The 21,543-nt window shown below is 39.6% G+C and overlaps 1 protein-coding gene across 2 annotated transcripts in view; it reads right to left on the bottom strand.

Annotated features, from left to right (window-relative positions):
- Nucleotides 1-21,543, bottom strand: part of arhgef5 (Rho guanine nucleotide exchange factor (GEF) 5) — a 38,662-nt gene that overhangs the window by 3,862 nt on the left and 13,257 nt on the right. For both annotated transcript variants that reach the window (XM_061914944.1, XM_061914945.1), the window contains exons 3-13: nt 21,484-21,529; nt 21,322-21,371; nt 14,186-14,559; nt 11,556-11,716; nt 8,188-8,340; nt 7,982-8,111; nt 4,521-4,595; nt 902-991; nt 678-820; nt 388-531; nt 244-314 (exon numbers count right to left, since the gene is read on the bottom strand). In XM_061914944.1, the coding sequence (XP_061770928.1) occupies nt 244-314; nt 388-531; nt 678-820; nt 902-991; nt 4,521-4,595; nt 7,982-8,111; nt 8,188-8,340; nt 11,556-11,716; nt 14,186-14,559; nt 21,322-21,371; nt 21,484-21,529 (1,437 nt within the window). The remainder of the gene's footprint in view (nt 1-243; nt 315-387; nt 532-677; nt 821-901; nt 992-4,520; nt 4,596-7,981; nt 8,112-8,187; nt 8,341-11,555; nt 11,717-14,185; nt 14,560-21,321; nt 21,372-21,483; nt 21,530-21,543) is intronic.

Raw genomic sequence — 21,543 nt, 5'->3', positions numbered from 1 at the left:
AATAAGGTGTCGGCGGTGAGTGTAACTGGCAAAAAGTAAACCTCACTCTCTTTTAGTCCAATGGACAGCACACTCGACTCTCAACACAAATGATCAGGGATCGAGTCCCCGTGCGGGATGCGGTAAAAAAGCATGGGGGGCCCGAACCAGCTGGGTTAAACTTGATCACGGCAATAATTGAGAAAGGAGTTAATGATCAATAAAAGAGAATTGGTGTCACTTGCACCAGGAAGCATGCGTCACCTTGTGCGGAAGAAAAATCTATCTCAGGATGAGGTCGGGAAAGGGCGGATATCCAACGTAGCTTATCACTCCTAACGGGAAAAGAAAAAAAGGTGGCCTTTTTGTTGTTGTTGTTAAAAGAAGCAAAGCGATGCTGTGTCTTACTGTGTGTCGGTCCTCAGCAGCAGCGACTTGTTCAACATGTGCAGCCGGAACAGGTTCTTCTGCAGGGAATGAAGTTTGACGCGGCAATTCTCTGCACGCAGCTCCGCCACGGGGGCGTGGTCTATCACCGTGAACTTGCCCCCTCTTGGGAGAGGCACAATCGAGATAAATTGAGGAGGCGGCAGGAAGTGAAATGATGTGACTGACAGGATATGACAGGATGTAGTAAACGTGAACTAGTGTGATGTTGACGAATCATTGATCAAACGGTAAAAAGCAAGGTGACTCACTCTTTTTGTTGCGAGAGCAGCAGGTAGTCGTTAAATAGGTGCATGTAAATATTCCTCTCGGTTTCCTTGAGGGAGAAGTCCATCAGTTCGGTGACGGGTCCCTCTCGCACTAACCTCCGAGACTGACTGATGAGAGGAAGAGTCTGCGGCAGACGCCACACACAAATATGCTCAACACAAACAGCAGTGCGGTGAGTCCTTCAGTCCTTGAACGCATCACTTACCCTGCACTCAAAGTCCACCTTGGCACTGAGCGACACCAGCGACTCGATACTTTTCATCTGAGTGATGCTGTCGTTGCTCTCTTGGATCAGCTGAAGGTCAGACGAGAGTTAGCGTACGTTCACAATGTCATGTTTTGCTGCGGTTAAAAAGAACTGTAGGTTGTGAGTTCAAAAAACCCAGACCGAGTCATACCAAAGATTATAAAAATGGGACTCATTATCTCCCTGCTTGGCACTTAGCATCAAGGATTAGAATTGGGGGTTAAATCACCAAAAATGATTCCCGGGCGCGGCCACAGCTGCTGCTCACTGCTCACCTCAACTCCCAGGGGTAATCAAAGGTAATGGGTCAAATGCAGATAATAATTCCGCCACATCTAGTATGTGTGTGACAATCATTGCTACTTTAAATTTAACTCCAACAAGCAGCGATGTGCGTTACCACTGATTTTCTTTCCAAAACCACACCGGGTAAAATTCAGGCTGGTAACGGCGATACCGATTTGATACTGTCTATAAAATAAACCTATTGTGTCTGCTGAAATTTCAAAAATAGTGTATTTCAAGTGGTGTGGTTCTTGAAAAATCAGTCAAATGCATAAAAAAATAATCACATTGAGAAACAAATAATGGCCTTATTCTGCACTGAATGCTGCACCCTATTTAAAGTCAACTCCCTATGTAAAGTCTTCAAAAAACATGGATGTCAAAGTCAAATACATCAGAGGGCCAAAAAAAAACTACTTTGCTACAAGGCAGGGAACAGGACTGGTTCAATGTTCATTAAAACATATTAAAATGATTGCACATTTTATTGAACCAGGACCTAACACAGTGTCCTGTATTTTATTTAATAATTTAATGAATACTCCAACATTTTTGTATGGCTGTGTCACTAATTTCAAGTGAAAACATTTTTCAACCCCGAAAAGGACAAGCGGAAGAAAATGGATGGTTGGAACAGGCTCAGAGTCAAAAAACTAAGTTCCTTCAAAAAAAAAATCACATGTCCTGTACATTGGATGAAAAAAGCAACATTTTCTTATTGGCTCTGTCAGTTATTTCAAGGGAAAACATTTTCAACAGGCAAACAACACACAAGTAAACGTCCTTCAAAAATAAAATATGTTCCTTTAATATTAAGAGGAATGCATAAATGAAATTGCATGCATTATGAACGGAAAATGCAATAATATGATTTATACTTGTATAGCGCTTTTCTACCTTCAAGGTACTCAAAGCACTTTGACACTATTTCCGCATTCACCCATTCACACACTGATGGTGGGAGCTGCCATGCAAGGCCCTAACCACGACCCATCAGGAGCAAAGGGTGAAGTGTCTTGCTCAAGAACAAAACGAACGTGACTAGGTTGGTAGAAGGCGGGGATTTAACCAGGAACCCTCAGGTTGCTGGGACGGCCCCTTTTCCCAACCGCGCCACGCCGTCCCCAATTTTGTCCTGCTCTGTTATCCTACCAGTTGCTGCTTTCAAACAGTAAAATGAGAAAATAAAACATACATAAATCAAATCAGTTGTGTTCTTTCTCACTGCAATTTTCCCTGAGTCCATGCGTGCAAAACAGCAGCAGGCGGCTGTGGCCTGCGGGCTGGTTCTAATACTAATCATCCCGGGTGCCATAGATAATTTATCCGCGGGCCGGACTTTTACACAAAGGGCCTACAATAAAAGTATAAATCCACTTATTTTTTTAGAATCCATGCCAATAATTGTCTGGCTTGCACATTACGTACTTACCATGGCGGAAGAAAAAGTAGTTCCCAATAATCGAGTTTCATTTAGACAAGATCTCAGTTATTTACTTACTTTACACTGTGTTCCTGTTGATATTTCATTATCTCAAAAAACTAAAGTATCAAAAGCATCGATACTTTGGTTTGAGATTCTATATTAGAGCATGCAGATCTGGTATCAGCGGGATTGATATTTCAGTATCGATCAGCACATCACTACCAATTAGTACATGTTTGTTTTTTTTTTGTCAAGAGTGAGCGCGGTCACCTGAACTCTGGTGTGCATCAAACAAGCAGACCGAGACCGCTTTCTAGATTGGTCTCGGTTTGCTGGCAACTGTTGCGATTTGGTTCACAAATGTGAACGCGATACGGACCAGTGTTAGAACGACAACACATGGCACGCAGAAATGACTAACCTGTAAGACAGGGGTCGGGAACCTTTTTGGCTGAGAGAGCCATGAAAGCCAAATATTTTAAAATGTATTTCCCTGAGAGCCATATCATGTATATATTTTTTAAAACTGAATACAACTAAATGCGTGCATTTTTAAGTAAGACCAACATTTTTAGAGTATAATAAGTCTCCCATTCTTTTTAATAACATTGTTATTCTGAAGCAGAACCAACAATAAATAAAATACTTGTTATAACGGATAGATGGATTCAAATGCATGAGAATGTTTTATATTTTGAACATTATTTTTAACACTGTGATTACCATCTGAATTATTAATTACTTAATGTTAATTAATTACTGTTCATGTTAGCTATGATTTATCTGAGAGCCAGATGCAGTCATCAAAAGAGTCACAACCGGCTCTAGAGCCATAGGTTCCCTACCCCTGCTGTAAGAGATTAAAATGTCTCTCTGTTCTATATCTTGCCGCGGTTTTCACATGCTGTCTCGGATATTGCACAAACATTGCGTGTAAGATACTAATCTAGTTGTATGGCGGTAAAACAGTCCAAACATTCTCGCGCGTAAAAACCTTACTCTGCATGCGTGTGGCACGAAGACTAATCAGGGGGCAGGCATTGAATACACTCCCTTCTCAAGAAGAGTACTTTTTAAGAGTCTAAAGAAGGGGTGTCAAACTCATTTTAGCTCAGAAATACCAGTGTTACCGCGAGGTGAACCACATCAAGGTATGCACCATTTAAATGGTAAATGGTATATACTTGTATCGTGCTTTTCTCCCTTTAAGGTACACAAAGCGCTTTGACACTATTTCCACGTTTACCCATTCACACACACATTCACACACTGATGGAGGGAGCTGCCATGCAAGGCCCTAACCACGACCCATCAGGAGCAAGGGTGAAGTGTCTTGCCCAAGGACACAACAGACGTGACTAGGATGGTAGAAGGTGGGGATTGAACCAGGAACCCTCAGGTTGCTGTCAAGCCCACTCTCCCAACTGCGCCACGGTGTCCCCATTTAAATTTCAGAGCACCGAACTACAGCCTAAAAGTCCCCTAAGGACAAAACCTGCATTTATAAAAACACAATACGAAGGTCCTGCAGTCCTGGGTTCAAATCCAGGCTCGGGATCTTTCTGTGTGGAGTTTGCATGTTCTCCCCGTGAATGCGTGGGTTCCCTCCGGGTACTCCGGCTTCCTCCCACTTCCAAAGACATGCACCTGGGGATAGGTTGATTGGCAACACTAAATTGGCCCTAGTGTGTGAATGTGAGTGTGAATGTTGTCTGTCTATCTGTGTTGGCCCTGCGATGAGGGGGCGACTTGTCCAGGGTGTACCGATTGTAGCTGAGATAGGCGCCAGCGCCCCCCGCGACCCCAAAAAGGGATTAAGCGGTAGAAAAAGGATGGAATATAAAAGTCTGGAGGTACAATTTTTACCTTTTCTAGAAGCTTCAAAGCTTTAATGGCTTGTGTCGCATCTGCAGTACCAGGGGTTGTTCTCTTCACAATGTTCTGGAAAATAAACAAAAACTCTGTGTGAGAAAGTCCTAAGTAGCAGTTAGACAATCCTAGAATCCTAAGGAAAATATGATATAAAAGTAACTGAAGTAATTTTCCTTTTTTTATGGCTTTGTGAAAAACACACTTAAATAGAACAGCAGAATGGACTGTAAGGACAGCAGCAAAGAAGGGCATGAGCAGACTCTTTTTCTTGAGGAAGCTCAGGTCCTTTAATGTGTGCAGCAAGCTGTTGTGGCCAGTGCCCTGTACTTTGCAGTGGTCTGTTGGGGGAGCAGCACCAGCAAAAAGGACTTAAACCGGATATTTTCACACAGATGAGGCCTTTGTGTCAGTGAGGGACAGGAGGACACTGGCAAATTGCTCGCCATCATGGACCATCCTGCCCACCCGCTCCACCAGACAATTGAGGGACAGCGGAGCTCATACTCCAACAGGCTCCTTTAGCGTCCTTCCCACAGTGTTCCATTCAAGTACTCCTTCATTCCGCACTCCATCCAGCTGTATAATCACTTGTCATACAGCAATAGATGATGTCTGTCTATTACCTGACACCTTCTATGTTAGCTACCTCTCTTTGTTTATAATGTCTATTTTCTGCTGGATCTACTCTCTATTTTGCAGCGGTTACGTATACTGTAATATTGTACATGGTACTTGGGATTTGTTATACATTGTATATATTATATAAAAATACAATATGATGTAATAATCCATCCATCCATCCATCCATCTTCTTCCGCTTATCCGAGGTCGGGTCGCGGGGGCAGCAGCCTAAGCAGGGAAGCCCAGACTTCCCTCTCCCCAGCCACTTCGTCTAGCTCTTCCCGGGGGATCCCGAGGCGTTCCCAGGCCAGCTGGGAGACATAGTCTTCCCAACGTGTCCTGGGTCTTCCCCGTGGCCTCCTACCGGTTGGACGTGCCCTAAACACCTCCCTCGGGAGGCATTCGGGTGGCATCCTGACCAGATGCCCGAACCACCTCATCTGGCTCCTCTCCATGTGGAGGAGCAGCGGATTTACTTTGAGTTCCTCCCGGATGACAGAGCTTCTCACCCTATCTCTAAGGGAGAGACCCGCCACACGGCGGAGGAAACTCATTTCGGCCACTTGTACCCGTGATCTTATCCTTTCGGTCATGACCCAAAGCTCATGACCATAGGTGAGGATGGGAACGTAGATCGACCGGTAAATTGAAAGCTTTGCCTTCCGGCTCAGCTCCTTCTTCACCACAACGGATCGGTACAACGTCCGCATTACTGAAGACGCCGCACCGATCCGCCTGTCGATCTCACGATCCACTCTTCCCCCACTCGTGAACCTGATGTAATAATATGAGTATATATTGTATACTCTATATATATATAATATGCAAATATTACATATATGTTATATTTGATTTGATTAGATTTTTATTAAGGATCCCCATTTGCTGGTTGCCACAACAACCCACTAGTCTTCCTGGGTTCCACAACTCAATACAATTACAAGTAAAAGCAAAAAACGTATTTCCTTGAATTGCCGCCAGGGCGCTATTTAATTTAAAACATCTTCTCCCTCCTGCGCTTACCAAAAGGTATGCGGTAAAGGTAAGCATGGGCTAATTATTTTAAAACCTCTTCTCACTCTGGCACTTACCAAAGGCATGCAGTAAAAAATGTAGTGTGATGTAAGGATACCATATTGAAAAGCAATACAAAAAAACGTTTTTATGGTCTTACCTTTACTTGTAAATATAGTCCATGCCAGCTACTTCTGATCAAAAGCATTGATAACTTGTTTATAGAAGTCTTCCTTATCTTTCTTCAGTTTTAAGAGTCTCTCTGTCTCGATGGAGATCTTCCTTTATTACCTCCTGCTTTGATTGAAAGTCCAGTTTATAAAACTGCTATCAGACCGCTGCTATCAGTTAGCTCGGCTCCCCAAGTGCGGACGACGACAGAATTATCCTCGGACAACTCCCGCTCCTGTTCTGCTCCGTGGGTGATCTCTTCATCCCACCGCTGCCACCATGAAGTGTAATTGTATAAATAATACACTGGGTATTTAGGACTGGAACATACTTTATTTCAGCCCGGTTGTTTACATAGCCAGCATAAGAGTAGTGGTGTTAAATCCTAAAAGGTCCGTCGTGCACCCCCAGCGTCGTATCTGTCCCAGCACACAACACGTCACTTATTGTCACTTCTTCTGCAGCCGAGTAGTCGCAAGCAGGATCACTAGCGCCCTCTACCACTCGGAGTCGGGAGTCATTTAATGACTCATATTTGACACACGCAGCTACGGTATATTAATAAAACATAGCTGCTTACTGTCCTTTTTAGCATACCGGTATTCAATAACTTGGACCTTAAATCCTACTGAATAGCTGTTAATCTTCTTCCCTTTATGCGATTTCAAACTACCGGTATTGAAATCAGCCTCCTCCATTTTGAAAATGATGACAGGGGAAGTGTCACCCGGGATGTCACAAATTTGACCAGGCGGTAATACTAAGCATGCGCTAATTATTTTGCGAAGCGAGTTTGACCCGGCAGTAATTCAAGGCAGGCGCATACTTTATGCCCGGTGGCAATTCAAGGAAATACGGTAATTATAACTACACAATACATCCATCCATCCATCCATTTTCTACCGCTTGTCCCTTACGGGGTCGCGGGGGGCGCTGGCGCCTATCTCAGCTTCAATCGGGCGGAAGGCGGGGTACACCCTGGACAAGTCGCCACCTCATCGCAGGGCCAACACAGATAGACAGACAACATTCACACTCACATTCACACACTAGGGCCAATTTAGTGTTGCCAATCAACCTATCCCCAGGTGCATGTCTTTGGAAGTGGGAGGAAGCCGGAGTACCCGGAGGGAACCCACGCATTCACGATACAGACAAAAATAAAAAAAATTAAAGCATCAATAAGAAAACAGGCAAACAATTTACAGTCACATAATAATAATTAATATTATAATATAATATAATATCAGATAGATAGAGAGATAGTACTTTATTGATTCCTTCAGGGGAGTTCCTTCAGGAAAATTAAAAAGTTCTTTCAGGAAAATTAAAACTACATTATAATATTAATTAATTTTATATTGCTGTTATGGTAAATTTTTAGTTTACTTTATACCTGCATTATCCTTTCCATCCTTACCCTTAACGTCCTTTGTAACTGAGCTACTGTGTGGGACAATTTGCCTTGTGGATCAATAAAGTTTGTCTAAATCTAAGATTGGTTACAATCAGGTAGAATTGACATATTAATAGTACACTGTTTTAACTGCTATGAGTGTACAAATATTACCAAAACACATCTAGTTTTTCAATCTTTTCTCCTAAATGAAATAGTTTCAAAATCCAAACAGATAAGACCACCAACACACCTGGACCAGCAGCTTAATTCTTGTAATTCTTTGGAATGGGAGGACGAGGAAGGAACGAAGGGGAAGTCTTTGACAAACAGGACTCCTCTCTAACTTCTCCACGATGCGTTTGAAGCCGGGATTCTCATTCCTTGAAAGACGGACGCAGCAACAAGAGGTCACACAGTGCACATTTCAATCGGGGGCCAGCCATCAAAGTGTCTCACATGAGTCTCTGGTAGGTGGCGTCCTGGTAGGACTGGTTGGTGAGGTAGGGTACATAAACCATCTTGAAACGCTGACAGTGGCGAGCGATGATGTCACACACGGTAAATGATATGATGTCCGACTCCAGACGCTCCTCCAGCTTTGATAAGAAGCTAGAAATACACAAAAGTATGTTAATTATGCCTTATTAAAAGTACCTATGGATATGGAGTAGGGTTGTAAATCTTTGGGTGTCCCACGATTCGATTCAATATCGATTTTTGGGGTCACGATTCGATAATAAATCAATTTTTTTCGATTCGATTCTCGATTCAAAAACAATATTTTTCCGATTTAAAAGGATTCTATATTCATTCAATACATAGATTTCAGCAGGATCTACCCCAGTCTGCTGACATGCTAGCAGAGTAGTAGATTAAACACACAAAAAAAAAGCTTTTATAATTGTAAAGGGCAATGTTTCATCAACTGATTGCAAAAATATAAATTTGTTTTAACTCTTAAACAAACCATAAATATGACTTATTTTATCTTTGTGAAAACATTGGACACAGTGTGTTGTCCAGCTTATGAGATGCCATGCAAGTGTAAGCCACTGTAACACTTTTTTTATTATTTTTATAAATGTCTAATGATAATGTCAATGAGGGATTTTTGATAACTGCTATGCTGAAATTATAACTAATATTGATACTGTTGTTGATAATATTCATTTTTGTTTCACTACTTATGGTTTGTTCTGTGTGGTGTTTGTGTCTTCTCTCAATTGCTCTGTTTATTGCAGTTCTGAGTGTTGCTGGGTCAGGTTTGGTTTTGGAATTGCATTGCATTGTTATGGTATTGCTGTGTAGTGGTTCGTTGGATTGCTCCAAAAAAATTATAATAATAATAAAAAAATAAAATTAAAAAAAATAAATAAATAAAAAATCGATTTTTTTAAAATGTGAATCGATTCTGAATCACACAACCTAAACGATTCGTATTCGAATCAATTTTTTCCCACACCCCTAATATATAGTGTGGTTCATTTTCTTTTTGGTGTTTTGAATATTAGTCAAATTTACCCAAAAATATTAATGGGATCCATTATTGAAACATGTTTTAAGTATTAAATGAACCAAAATATGACTTATTATATCTTTGTGTAAAATATTGGACAGAGTGTGTTATCAAGCTTATGAAATGCGATGCGTTGTTCATTTTTTTAAATTATTTTTTTGTATTAAAGTTTTTAATGATAATATCAATGAGGGATTTTTAATCACTGCTATTTTGAAATTGTTACTAGTATTGATAATATTAATTTTTGTTTCACTACTTTTAGATTGTACCGTGTCATGTTTGTGTGTCCTCAATTGTTCTGTTTATTGCTATTCTGAATGTTGCTGGGTCGGGTTTGGTTTTGGAATTTGATTGCATTATTATGTATTGTTTTGTTGGATTGATTAATAAATTAATTAATTAAAAAAAATAAATAAATAAATATATATATATATATATATATATATATATATATATATATATATGTCTTGATTGGATTATCCAGAGAATAGTGCTCGATACCGTGGTAGAGCGCAATCTCCTGATGATTGAGGGAACCCCTCATGAAACAGTTCTGTAGAGATGAAGTAGTCTTGTGATTTTTTCCCCACACACACATATATACATATATATATATACATATATATATATACATATATATATATATATACATATATACATATATATATATATTTCAGTCAGTTCGTGTGATTCTATCTGCTTGTGATGAAGAGGAAGGCAGTACATTGCTACCCACTGTGACTGAAATGTAGGACGGGGTGGGGGTGTTATTCTTATTTAATTGTTATTTTTGTTGTAATTTTTTCATTTTGGGGGGTGTGGGGGGGGCAAACAAAAAGTGTCTGCTTTCTCAGTGCCTGTATAATGATTTACCTGTCAAAAGAATAAATAAATGTGATTTTTTTTTTTTTAACAAATACAAAAATATCCTATTGAAAATGCTATTTCTGATACCACATTTCACTTGACATAAACTAATTAAATCTAGTATACAGTTATTAATCAAATTTGGACATCAGCACTAGCTTTTAAATGTATTTATTTTTCATGTGTTCACTACTTTTTTCCATTTGAAGCAGGCAGAAAAAAATAAAGATTGACTGATGCATAATATCAGCACTTTGGGAAATATATTTTTTGTTTTATTTCTTTATTTTTTATTTTTTTTAAACAGGCACTATAGAAAAAATAACTGTGGATGTGAATTACTGTTGTATAGTGTAAATAAATAACTAACATATACCCCTTTAAAATATTTTATTGAAATTTGATTTTTTTTTATAATAAAAAAAAAAAGGTCATGTAAATATATTTTCCTATAAAAAGGGTTACACATTTTCTACAACTAGTACATATTTGTAAGAAAAAAATGTGTTGTTTTGTAAACAATGTATATGCATGGATTTTTATGGTTAAGTTTGAATGTAGCGTTATTTGTCATTTATGAATGTTTCTATTTATTCCCTTTTGCCTTAATGTTGAACACGTATCAAACATTTTTTTAAAATGTATTTCAATGTATTTATTGAGTTGAAAACAACCAACGAAAAAAAACTGTGTGAAATGTTAAACAATGTTAGAACAATTTTCCTTGTGGATCGCAAAAGTTCGTCTAAGTCCAAGTCTAAACCCCAGGATGAATAGCAGCTGATATTTAAGTTAAAGTACCAATGATTGTCACACACACACTGGGTGTGGTGAAATTTGTCCTCTGCATTTGACCCATCCCCCTGATCACCTCCTGGGAAGTGAGGGGAGCAATGGGCAGCAGCGGTGCCGTGCTCAGGAATCATTTATGGTGATTTAACCCCCAATTCTTGCAGCAGCTAATGGGAATATTAACGAAGAACCCAACATTTGATATAGGTACTTAGTCTTAAACTTAGACAAATGTTATTGATCCACAAGGGAACTTGTTCTCAAAGATAAGTGATAAAAAAAGCAACAAAAGTTGAGATTTATACGAAAAATAAAGTAAAATAAAGGAAATCAAAGGAGCTACTGTGATGTGCTGCCACAAAACAAAAAAAATACAATTAAAGAAAATCAAAAATAAATACAATTAAAAAAATTCTAATAAATAAATACAATTTCAGGTTGAAGTAGCTTTAAAAGGAGTGACTTGTTTAAAGTGAAAACAATTATTTGGAGCAGTTATTTTATGAATCTGACTTATTTTTTTAAATATCCATGTGAAATAAATAAGTGAGGATATTTCAAAGACCTCCCAGGGTTAAGTCTAAATAAATACATCCAATTTGAGTTTCATCCAATCCTCCTTGCACACTGTAGCATCATGTCTGACCTGTGGCTGATTGCACGGACGTCCGCCAGACGGGAAAACAGCCAGTTCTGATCTTGGGTGGCCAACAGTGCCCTCAGCTGTTTAGACTTAACAAAATGCTCGACGACGATGTCCAGACTGCGGCAGTAGGACGCCTCAGAGGTCACGACTTCAAACCGCACCTATCACAAAAAGAAGAGGAAGGAAAGGTTAGGGGGTTGATGATGAGTGATCTCTGCTTTGCTCTGCTCTGACGTCTTTTTTTTTTTTTTTTGACTGGAAGAAAAGTTGCACAACGTGTGGAAGTGAGGATAACTGGCAAAACGTTGCCAGAGAAGGCCATTTGCGAAATGTCTTGTGCTAGGAGACGAACGGGGGGAAATTCCAGTATTTCTTGTCATGGTTATAGTAGTTTGAGATATGAGGTAATAACAGTGGCCAACTGAATCATTTCATTTACGATCCGCCCGGTTTAATAAGAAATGATGTGAAATGACAGCCTGAGGCATGACTGGGCTACTGTGTATTATTGAGTGCAAATATATACAGAAAAAATGAAAAGTTAAGATGCAGGACATGTTACATCCTGCATGATAGAAATCTTTAGAAGGCCATTTGTAACTTGCATATCCTCTATGCATTATACAAACCCCAAAACCAGTGAAGTTGGCACGTTGTGTAAATCGTAAATAAAAAGGGAATACAATGATTTGCAAATCATTTTCAACCTATATTCAATTGAATAGACTGAAAAAACAAGATACTTCACGTTCAAACAGGAAAACGTTATTTTTTTGCAAATATTAGCACATTTGGAGTTAGATGCCTGCAACATGTTTCAAAAAAGCTGGCACGAGTGGCAAAAAAGACTGAGAAAGTTGAAGAATGCTCATCAAACACTTATTTGGAACATCCCACAGGTGAACAGGCTAATTGGGAACAGGTGGGTGCCATGATTGGGGAAAAAATCAGCTTCCATGAAATTCTCAGTCACTAACAAACAAGGATGGGGTGAGGGTCACCACTTTGTCAACAAATGCGTGAGCAAATTGTTTAATGACAACATTTCTCAACCAGCTATTGCAAGGAATTTAGGGATTTTAACATTTATAGTCCGTAATATCATCAAAAGGTTCAGGGAATCACTGCATGTAAGCAGCAAGGCTGAAAACCAACATTGAATGCCTGTGACCTTTGATTCCTCAAATGGTACGGCATCAAAAACTGACATCGGTGTGTAAAGGATATTACCAGATAGGCTCAGGAACACTTAGAAAAAAACACTGTCGGTAACTACAGTTAGTCCAGTGGTTCTTAACCGTGTCGGAGATACCGAACCACACCAGTTTCATATGTGCATTCACCGAACCCTTCGTTAGTGAAAAATAAAAACAATTTCAAATTCAAAACAAAGTTATGTTTTTTTTACTGGTGCACAAAATGAACCGTCCATCAACATCACCTTGTTCAAAGAACAAAACCAACACAGTGCATGAACTCACAACAAATTACACAAATGCAAATCAGTCTGACTTCTGCTGTTGCCGTATCCATGAAGCCGATAGGGAGAACTTTTTATTTACCCCTGAGTCGGGTGTGTCTTAACCTCCGCGGCGGAGGCTCCGTCGAACGCCTGAGGCTGACTCACCGAACCCCTAGGGTTCGATCGAACCCAGGTAAAGAACCACTGAGTTAGTCGTTACATCTGTAAGTGCAAATTAAAACTGTACTATGCAAAGCGAAAGCTGTTTATCAACAACACCCAGAAACCCGTGGGCCTTGACTTTGACACCACTGTTTTAGCATCAATGTATAATTTAGGGAATAAAAACAAAAATGTTTGGGGGATTTTTCTAATAAATGCATATCATTAATAATGATATGTTTCTTACCAATGTGTGTTCATTAATAAAAAAAAAAAGAAACAAGGTAGAGATAGGGTGAGAAGCTCTGCCATCCGGGAGATGCTCAAAGTAAAGTCGCTGCTCCTCCACATCGAGAGGAGCCAGATGAGGTGGTTCGGGCATCTGGTCAGGATGCCACCCGAACGCCTCCCTAGGGAGGTGTTTAGGCCACGTTTGACCGGTAGGAGGCCACGGGGAAGACCCAGGACACGTTGGGAAGACTATTTCTCCTGGCTGGCCTGGGAAAGCCTCGGATCCCCCGGGAGGAGCTGGACGAACTGGCTGGGGAGAGAGAAGTCTGGGCTTCCCTGCTTAGGCTGCTACCCCCGCGACCCGACCTCGGCTAAGCGGAAGAAGATGGATGGATGGATTTCAAAAAGGCAAGCTATTAAAATTATGTTAAAATGAGGTGCCAGGCCACGTTAAATGATGTTAAAATGAGGTAGCGGGCTGCATTAAATATTGTTAAACATGTTTTGAGAAATGTTTACATTTCTGTGTGAAGTGGTTCACAGGAGTAGAAGCTTATGCAAACAAATACATGACTACACACAGTCTGTAATTATTATTTAATGCAGCGTTTTGCAAACTTATTTAGAAAATAGATTTTTTTTTTTGTTGGTTTGAAGCCCAACCTGAAAAGCCATTCGCGCGATTGCTACATATGCTTTTATACTGTATATTAAATATATATACATATCTTAGGGACATCATCTGGTCTGACCTTTTGTCCATGAGCTGTCTTACCTCCTGCAGACGCCTCTCGTCCTCCGTGAGGTCCTCCAGCTCTCTGCTGTTGCGGACGCCGGGCAGCTCTCGCCACAGCGTGGACGACTGCGTGAGTGAGATGGAGAGCCGCGGGGAGGAAGGCCGGCCTTCACATTTGGGCCGTTCGGGCAGAGGCAAGCTTCTGATGCTGGTGATGGAGTCGGAGTGGGCCAAGGAGTGCGGGTGCGGGACGGCGGGCAGCGGCGGGAGAGGCCTGCGGGCGGGAGGCGGCGACGGCGCAGGGGAGGACGAATTTTCCCCGCTGACCAAGATGACGTCGGAAGAGCGGGACTGGCTCAGGATCTCAAAGTTCTGGGCCGCCTCGCTGTACTGCTGGTAGAGTTGGGCCGCATCTGTTTGGGAAGGGGGCACATTTATGCTGTAGTTCACTCCCACATAAAAAGACGTAAAATGACGCGGCAGGCCATAAAAAAAATAGTAAAATGAGGTGGCGGGCCACGGAAAATGATATTAAAATGAGGTGGGGAGCCACTTCAAATCATGTTAAAATGAAGTGGTGGACCACATAAATTGATGTTAAAATGACGTGGCAGGCTACAAAAATGTTAATGAGGTTGCAGGCCACGTAAAATCATATCAAATTGAGGCAGCGAGCTAATAAAATTATGTCAAAATGAGGTGGCGAGCCATATTAATGTTAAAATGAGGTGGCGGGCTAGTAAAAAGATGTTAAAATTAGGTAGCGGGTCACATAAAATGATGTTAAAATGCTGTGGCGAACTAATAAAACTATGTTAAAATGAGGTGGCGAACTAATAAAATCATGTTAAAATGAAGCGGTGAGCCAGATTTATGTTAAAATGAGGTGGCGATCTAATAAAATGAGGTTTAAATTATGTGGCGGGACACAAAATGATGTGAAAATGCTGTGGCGAACTAATAGAATGATGTTAAAATGAGGTGGCAAGCTAATAAAATTATATCAAAATTAGGTGGTGGGCCACAAAAAATTTAAAATTAGGTGACGGGCCACATAGAATTATGTTAAAATTATGTGGCAAGCTAATAAAATGTTAAAATGAGAAGGCGAGCTAAAAGAATAATGTTAAAATTAGATGGCCGGCCACATATAATTATGTTAAAATGAGGTGGCGAGCTAATAAAATGATGTTAAAATTAGGTGGCGGGCCACATAAAAGGATGTTATAATGTTGTGGCAAACTAATAAAATCATGTTAAAATGAAGCGGCGAGCCAGATTAATGTTAAAATGAGGTGGCGAGCTAATAAAAAGAGGTTTAAATTATGTGGCGGGACACATAAAATGATGTGAAAATGCTGTGGCGAACTAAAAGAATGATGTTAAAATGAGGTGGCAAGCTAATAAAATGATATCAAAATTAGGTGGTGGGCCACATAGAATTATGTTAAAATTATGTGGCAAGCTAATAAAAATGTTAAAATGAGAAGGCGAGCTAAAAGAATAATGTTAAAATTTGATGGCCAGCCACATAAAATTATGTTAAAATGAGGTGGCTAACTAATAAAATGTTAAAATTAGGTGGCGGGCCACATAAAATTATGTGAAAATGAGGTGACGAGCTTATAAAATTATATTAAAATGAGGTGTCGAGCCACAAAAAATATTAAAACAATGTCGCGGCCTAACAAAATTATGTTAAAATGAGGTGGCGGGCCATGTAAATTGGTGTTAAAATGAGGTGGCGGGCCACATAAATGTTATAATAGGTGGTGGGCCACGTGATATGATGTTAAAATGAGGTGACGAGCTAATAAAATTATATTAAAATCAGGTGGCGGGCCACCTAAAATAATGTTAAATTGAAGTGGCGGGTCACATAAAATGTTAAAATAAGGTGGCGAGCCAATAAAATTATGTTAAAATGATGTGGCAAGCGAATAAAATGTAACAATTGGGAGCGGGATCACATTAAAAATTATGTTAAAATAATATGGCGAGCTAATAAAATTATAATAAAATGTAGTGGCGGGCCACAAAAATGTTAAAATGAGATGACAGACCACATAAAATGTTAAAAATGAGGTGGTGGGCCACGTAAAAATGTGATCTGGGGTTAGACACCTGTGGTTTAGAAGATATGCAAGCATATTTGTCAATATTGAAAGAACAAATACATTTAGCATGTCTGGCCACCAAAGCCTGGAGTTCAACACTTGTGCTCAAAGCCAAATTGTTGTCTGCTCTGTGAAACTCTGCTATATTTACCAGCTTAAGTTTCATAAATAAGCTTCTAAAAAAACAACCAAATTAAAAGACAGCGTGCAGAGCAGAGCTCAAGCTATTCTGGGTTTGGATGAGTGCGTTGACGCTTCTTGACCGAACTTCCAGCAAAGCAAACACACCACAGTTAGCCAAACAAAAACATGTCGAGGGAGCAAAAGAGAAACGAGGAGTTGTATGCATTCCATTTCCACATACTTGCCGGAATATAAAGTCACAGCTGCAGTTTTCTTCCCCCGCAAGTTAGTGAATATAAGTGCTTGCACAAACCTGCCTGCATCTCATGCAGACACACATTTATATACACACTTCACAACATCCGTCTGAGTCAGACGGCACCGAGGACTTATTTAGCTTGTAACATTTTTTCTTTCCTTTTAGGTCCTTTCCATCTAAATTTTGTGAGGAGTAGAAATATTTCTGCAGAGCTGAATCACAGCGCTGAAGGGAAATGAACCAGTGCGTCACGCTTTTTCCCGTCTGCTCGCACACATTGCAGATACAATCTTAACACACCCCCGGCTAACAACTATTACGCCCTATTAGGTTTACATTAACTTTAAATGGTGGAATGCTGAAAAAGGTTTTCAAGTGGCTCAGTTCCCAGACTAGAACCCAATTTGAAACTCCCCATGACCCAAATTAGAATACTAAAATATTGCCATTAGCTGGCAATATCATCATTTATTCTATATTTATATGTAGTTTGTATAAATCATGTTAAAATGAGGTGACAGGCCACAATTTTTTTTTTTTTAAAAGGTGACAGGCCACAATTTTTTTTTTTTAATGTGGTGGCGGACCACATTAAATGTTGTTAAAATGAAGTGGTGGGCCATATAAAATAATGTTAAAATGAAGTAGTGAGCTAATAAAATGTGAAAATAAGGTGGCGAGCCATTTGAAAAAATGTAAAAATGAGGTGGCGGGCCACAAAAAATTATGTTAAAATGAGGTGGTGAGCTAATAAAATTATGTTAAAATATTTTGGCAAGCTAATAAAATGTTAAAATGAGGTGGGAGGCTATATAAGTTAATATTAAAATGAGGTGGTGGGGCACAAAAAATGATGTTAAAATTTGGTGGCGATCTAATAAAATGATGTTAAAATGTGGTGGCAAGCTAACAAAATGACGTTAAAATGAGGTGGCGGGCAAAATAAAATGTTAAAATGAGGTGACTGGCCACATAAAATGTTAAAATGAGGTAACGGACCACACAGAAGGATGTTACAATGAATTGGTGGGCCACATAAAATTATGTTAAATTGAGGTGGGGGGCCACGTAAAATTAGGTTAAAAAAAGGTGGCGAACTAATAAAATGATGTTAATTTAAGATGGTGGGCCAAATAAAATGTTAAAATGAGGTAACTGGCAACATAAAATGTTAAAATGATGTGGCGGACCACATAGAATGGTGTTACTATGAAGTGGTGGGCCACATAACATTAAGTTAAAATGAGGTGGTGGGCCTCAAAAATGTTAAAATGAGGTGGCGGACCACGTAAAATGATGTTCCAATGAAGTGGCGGGCCACATAAAAATAGGTTGAATTGAGGTGGTGGGCCACGTAAAATTAGGTTAAATTGAGGTGGTGGGCCACGTAAAATTATGTTAAAAAGAGGTGGCGAACTAATAAAATGATGTTAAATTAAGATGGTGGGCCAAATAAAATGTTAAAATGAGGTAATCGGCAACATAAAATGTTAAAATGAAGTGGCGGACCACATAGAATGGTGTTACTATGAAGTGGTGGGCCACATAAAATTAAGTTAAAATGAGGTGGTGGGCCTCAAAAATGTTAAAATGAGGTGGCGGACCACGTAAAATGATGTTACAATGAAGTGGCGGGCCACATAAAATTATGTTAAATTGAGGTGGTGGGCCACGTAAAATGACATTAAATAGAGGCAGTGGGCCACAAAAATGTTAAAATGAGGCGGCGCACCACGTAAAATTATGTTAAAATTAAGTGGTGGGCCATGTAAAATGTTAAAATGAGCTGGCGGGCCACATAAAAAAAAATGAGGTGGCGAACCACATAGAATGATGTTACAATGAAGTGGTGGGCCACATAAAATTAAGTTAAAATGATGTGGTGGGCCTCAAAAATGTTAAAATGAGGTGGTGGACCACGTAAAATGATGTTACAATGAAGTGGCAGGCCACATAAAATTATGTTAAATTGAGGTGGTGGGCCACATAGAATGACATTAAATAGAGGTGGTGGGCCACAAAAATGTTAAAATCAGGTGGCGCACCACGTAAAATGTTAAAATGAGGTGGCGCACCACGTAAAATGTTAAAATGAAGTGGTGGGCCATATAAAATGATGTTAAAATGAGGTGGTGGGCAACATAAAATGATGTTAAAATGAAGTGGTGGGCCATGTAAAATGATGTTAAAATGAAGTGGTGGGCCATGTAAAATGATGTTAAAATGAAGTGGCGGGCCACGTAAAATGATGTTAAAATGAGGTGGCGGGCCAAGTAAAATGAGGTGGTGAACTAATAAAATTATGTTTAAATTATGTGGCAGGCCACAAAAAATGATGTTAAAATAACGTGGCGGGCTAAAAAATTATGTAAAATGAGGTGGTGGGCCAAATAAAATGTTAAAATGAAGTCACCGACCACATAAAATGTTAAAATGAGGTGGCGGACCACGGAGAATGATGTTACAATGAAGAGGCGGGCCACTACATTTTTTAAAATGAGCTAGCGGACCATGTATATATAATGATGTTAAAATGAAGTGGCAGGCCACATAAATTATGTGGGCGAACTAATAAAATTATGTTTAAATCAGGTTGTGGGCCACAAAAATGTTAAAATGAGGTGGCGGACCACATAAAATGATGTTAAAATGAGGTGGCCTGCCACATAAAATAATGTGGGCTGTCACTTAAAATTATGTCAAAATGAGGTGGCGAACTAATAAAATGTTAAAATGAGGTGGTGGGCCAAATAAAATGTTAAAATGAGGTTACCGGCCACATTAAATGTTAAAATGATGTGGCAGACCATGCAAAATTATGTTAAAATTAAGTGGTGGGCCACATAAAATTATGTTAAAATGAGTTGGCGAACTAATAAAGTGATGTGTAGAATAGGTGGCGGGCCACATAACATGATGTACAAACCCCGTTTCCATATGAGTTGGGAAATTATGTTAAATGTAAATATAAACAGAATACAATGATTTGCAAATCATTTTCAACCCATATTCAGTTGAATATGCTACAAAGACAACATATTTGATGTTCAAACTGATACATTTATTTTTTTTTGCAGATAATCATTAACTTTAGAATTTGATGCCAGCAACACGTGACGAAGAAGTTGGGAAAGGTGGCAATAAATACTGATAAAGTTGAGGAATGCTCATCAAACACTTATTTGGAACATCCCACAGGTGTGCAGGCTAATTGGGAACAGGTGGGTGCCATGATTGGGTATAAAAACAGCTTCCCAAAATATGCTCAGTCTTTCACAAGAAAGGATGGGGCGAGGTACACCCCTTTGTCCACAACTGCCTGAGCAAATAGTCAAACAGTTTAAGAACAACGTTTCTCAAAGTTTAATTGCAAGAAATTTAGGGATTTCAACATCTACGGTCCATAATATCATCAAAAGGTTCAGAGAATCTGGAGAAATCACTCCACGTAAGCGGCATGGCCGGAAACCAACATTGAATGACCGTGACCTTTGATCCCTCAGACGGCACTGTATCAAAAACAGACATCAATCTCTAAAGGATATCACCACATGGGCTCAGGAACACTTCAGAAAACCACTGTCACTAAATACAGTTTGTCGCTACATCTGTAAGTGCAAGTTAAAGCTCTACTATGCAAAGCAAAAGCCATTTATCAACAACATCCAGAAACGCCACCGGCTTCTCTGGGTTTGAGATCATCTAAGATAGAATGATGCAATGTGGAAAAGTGTTCTGTGGTCTCAGGTCTGACGAGTCCACATTTGAAATTGTGTCATCTGGACCAAAGGGGAAGCGAACCATCCAGACTGTTATCAACACAAAGTTCAAAAGCCAGCATCTGTGATGGTATGGGGGTGCATTAGTGCCCAAGGCATGGGTAACTTACACATCTGTGAAGGCACCATTAATGCTGATTTCATGGACGCCCCTGCTCATTTCAGCAAGACAATGCCAAGCCACATTCAGCACGTGTTACAACAGCGTGGCTTGGTAAAAAAAAAAAAAAAAAAAGTGTGGGTACTTTCCTGGCCTGCATGCAGTCCAGACATGTCTCCCATCGAAAATGTGTGGCGCATTTTGAAGGGTAAAACACGACAACGGAGACCCCGGACTGTTGAACGACTGAAGCTCTACATAAAACAAGAATGGGGAAGAATTCCACTTTCAAAGCTTCGACAATTAGTTTCCTCAGTTCCCAAACATTTATTGAGTGTTGTTAAAAGAAAAGATGATGTAACACAGTGGTGAACATGCCCTTTCCCAACTACTTTGGCACGCCATGTTAAATATTATTTGCAAAAAAAAAAAAATACGTTTATGAGTTAGAACATCAAATATCTTGTCTTTGTGGTGCATTCGATTGAATATGGGTTCAAAAGGATTTGCAAATCATTGCATTCCGTTTATATTTACATCTAACACAATTTCCCAACTCATATGGAAACAGGTTTTGTAAAAATGAGGTGGCAAGCAAACAAAATGTTAAACTTAGGTGGCGGGCCATGTAAAATTATGTTAAAATGAGGTGGCAAGCTAATAAAATGTTTAAATTTTGCTTCACTAAAGAACTCTTGCTTTGAGCCTTCTATTCATTTTTGTCAGTACATACAGTAAAAGAAGAAAATGTTCATTAGGAATTAAAGAAATTGACCCATTTTGAGTGAAACACTCACTGAAAAACTTTGAGTTCCTTTTTCTCCTTCCAATTGTGTCCAGAACATTCCTACAGTTAAAGAAAGAAAGAAAACAAGAAAAAGGTTTACAAAAGAGAAAAAGTAGTGTAATTTGAATAGGCAACAGGTATTTCTTCCAATAAAGTTGTTTTCTGGACTCACCTTAGCTCCACCTCTCCCCAGCTTTTAGCGCGATCGTCCTCATCGTCTGGAACAAGAAAG

This window comes from Nerophis ophidion, linkage group LG11 (assembly GCF_033978795.1).
Source record: "Nerophis ophidion isolate RoL-2023_Sa linkage group LG11, RoL_Noph_v1.0, whole genome shotgun sequence".
Classification (NCBI taxonomy): domain Eukaryota; kingdom Metazoa; phylum Chordata; class Actinopteri; order Syngnathiformes; family Syngnathidae; genus Nerophis; species Nerophis ophidion.
Note: the sequence above shows the minus strand (reverse complement) of the source record. Positions and strands in the feature narration are given on the sequence as shown.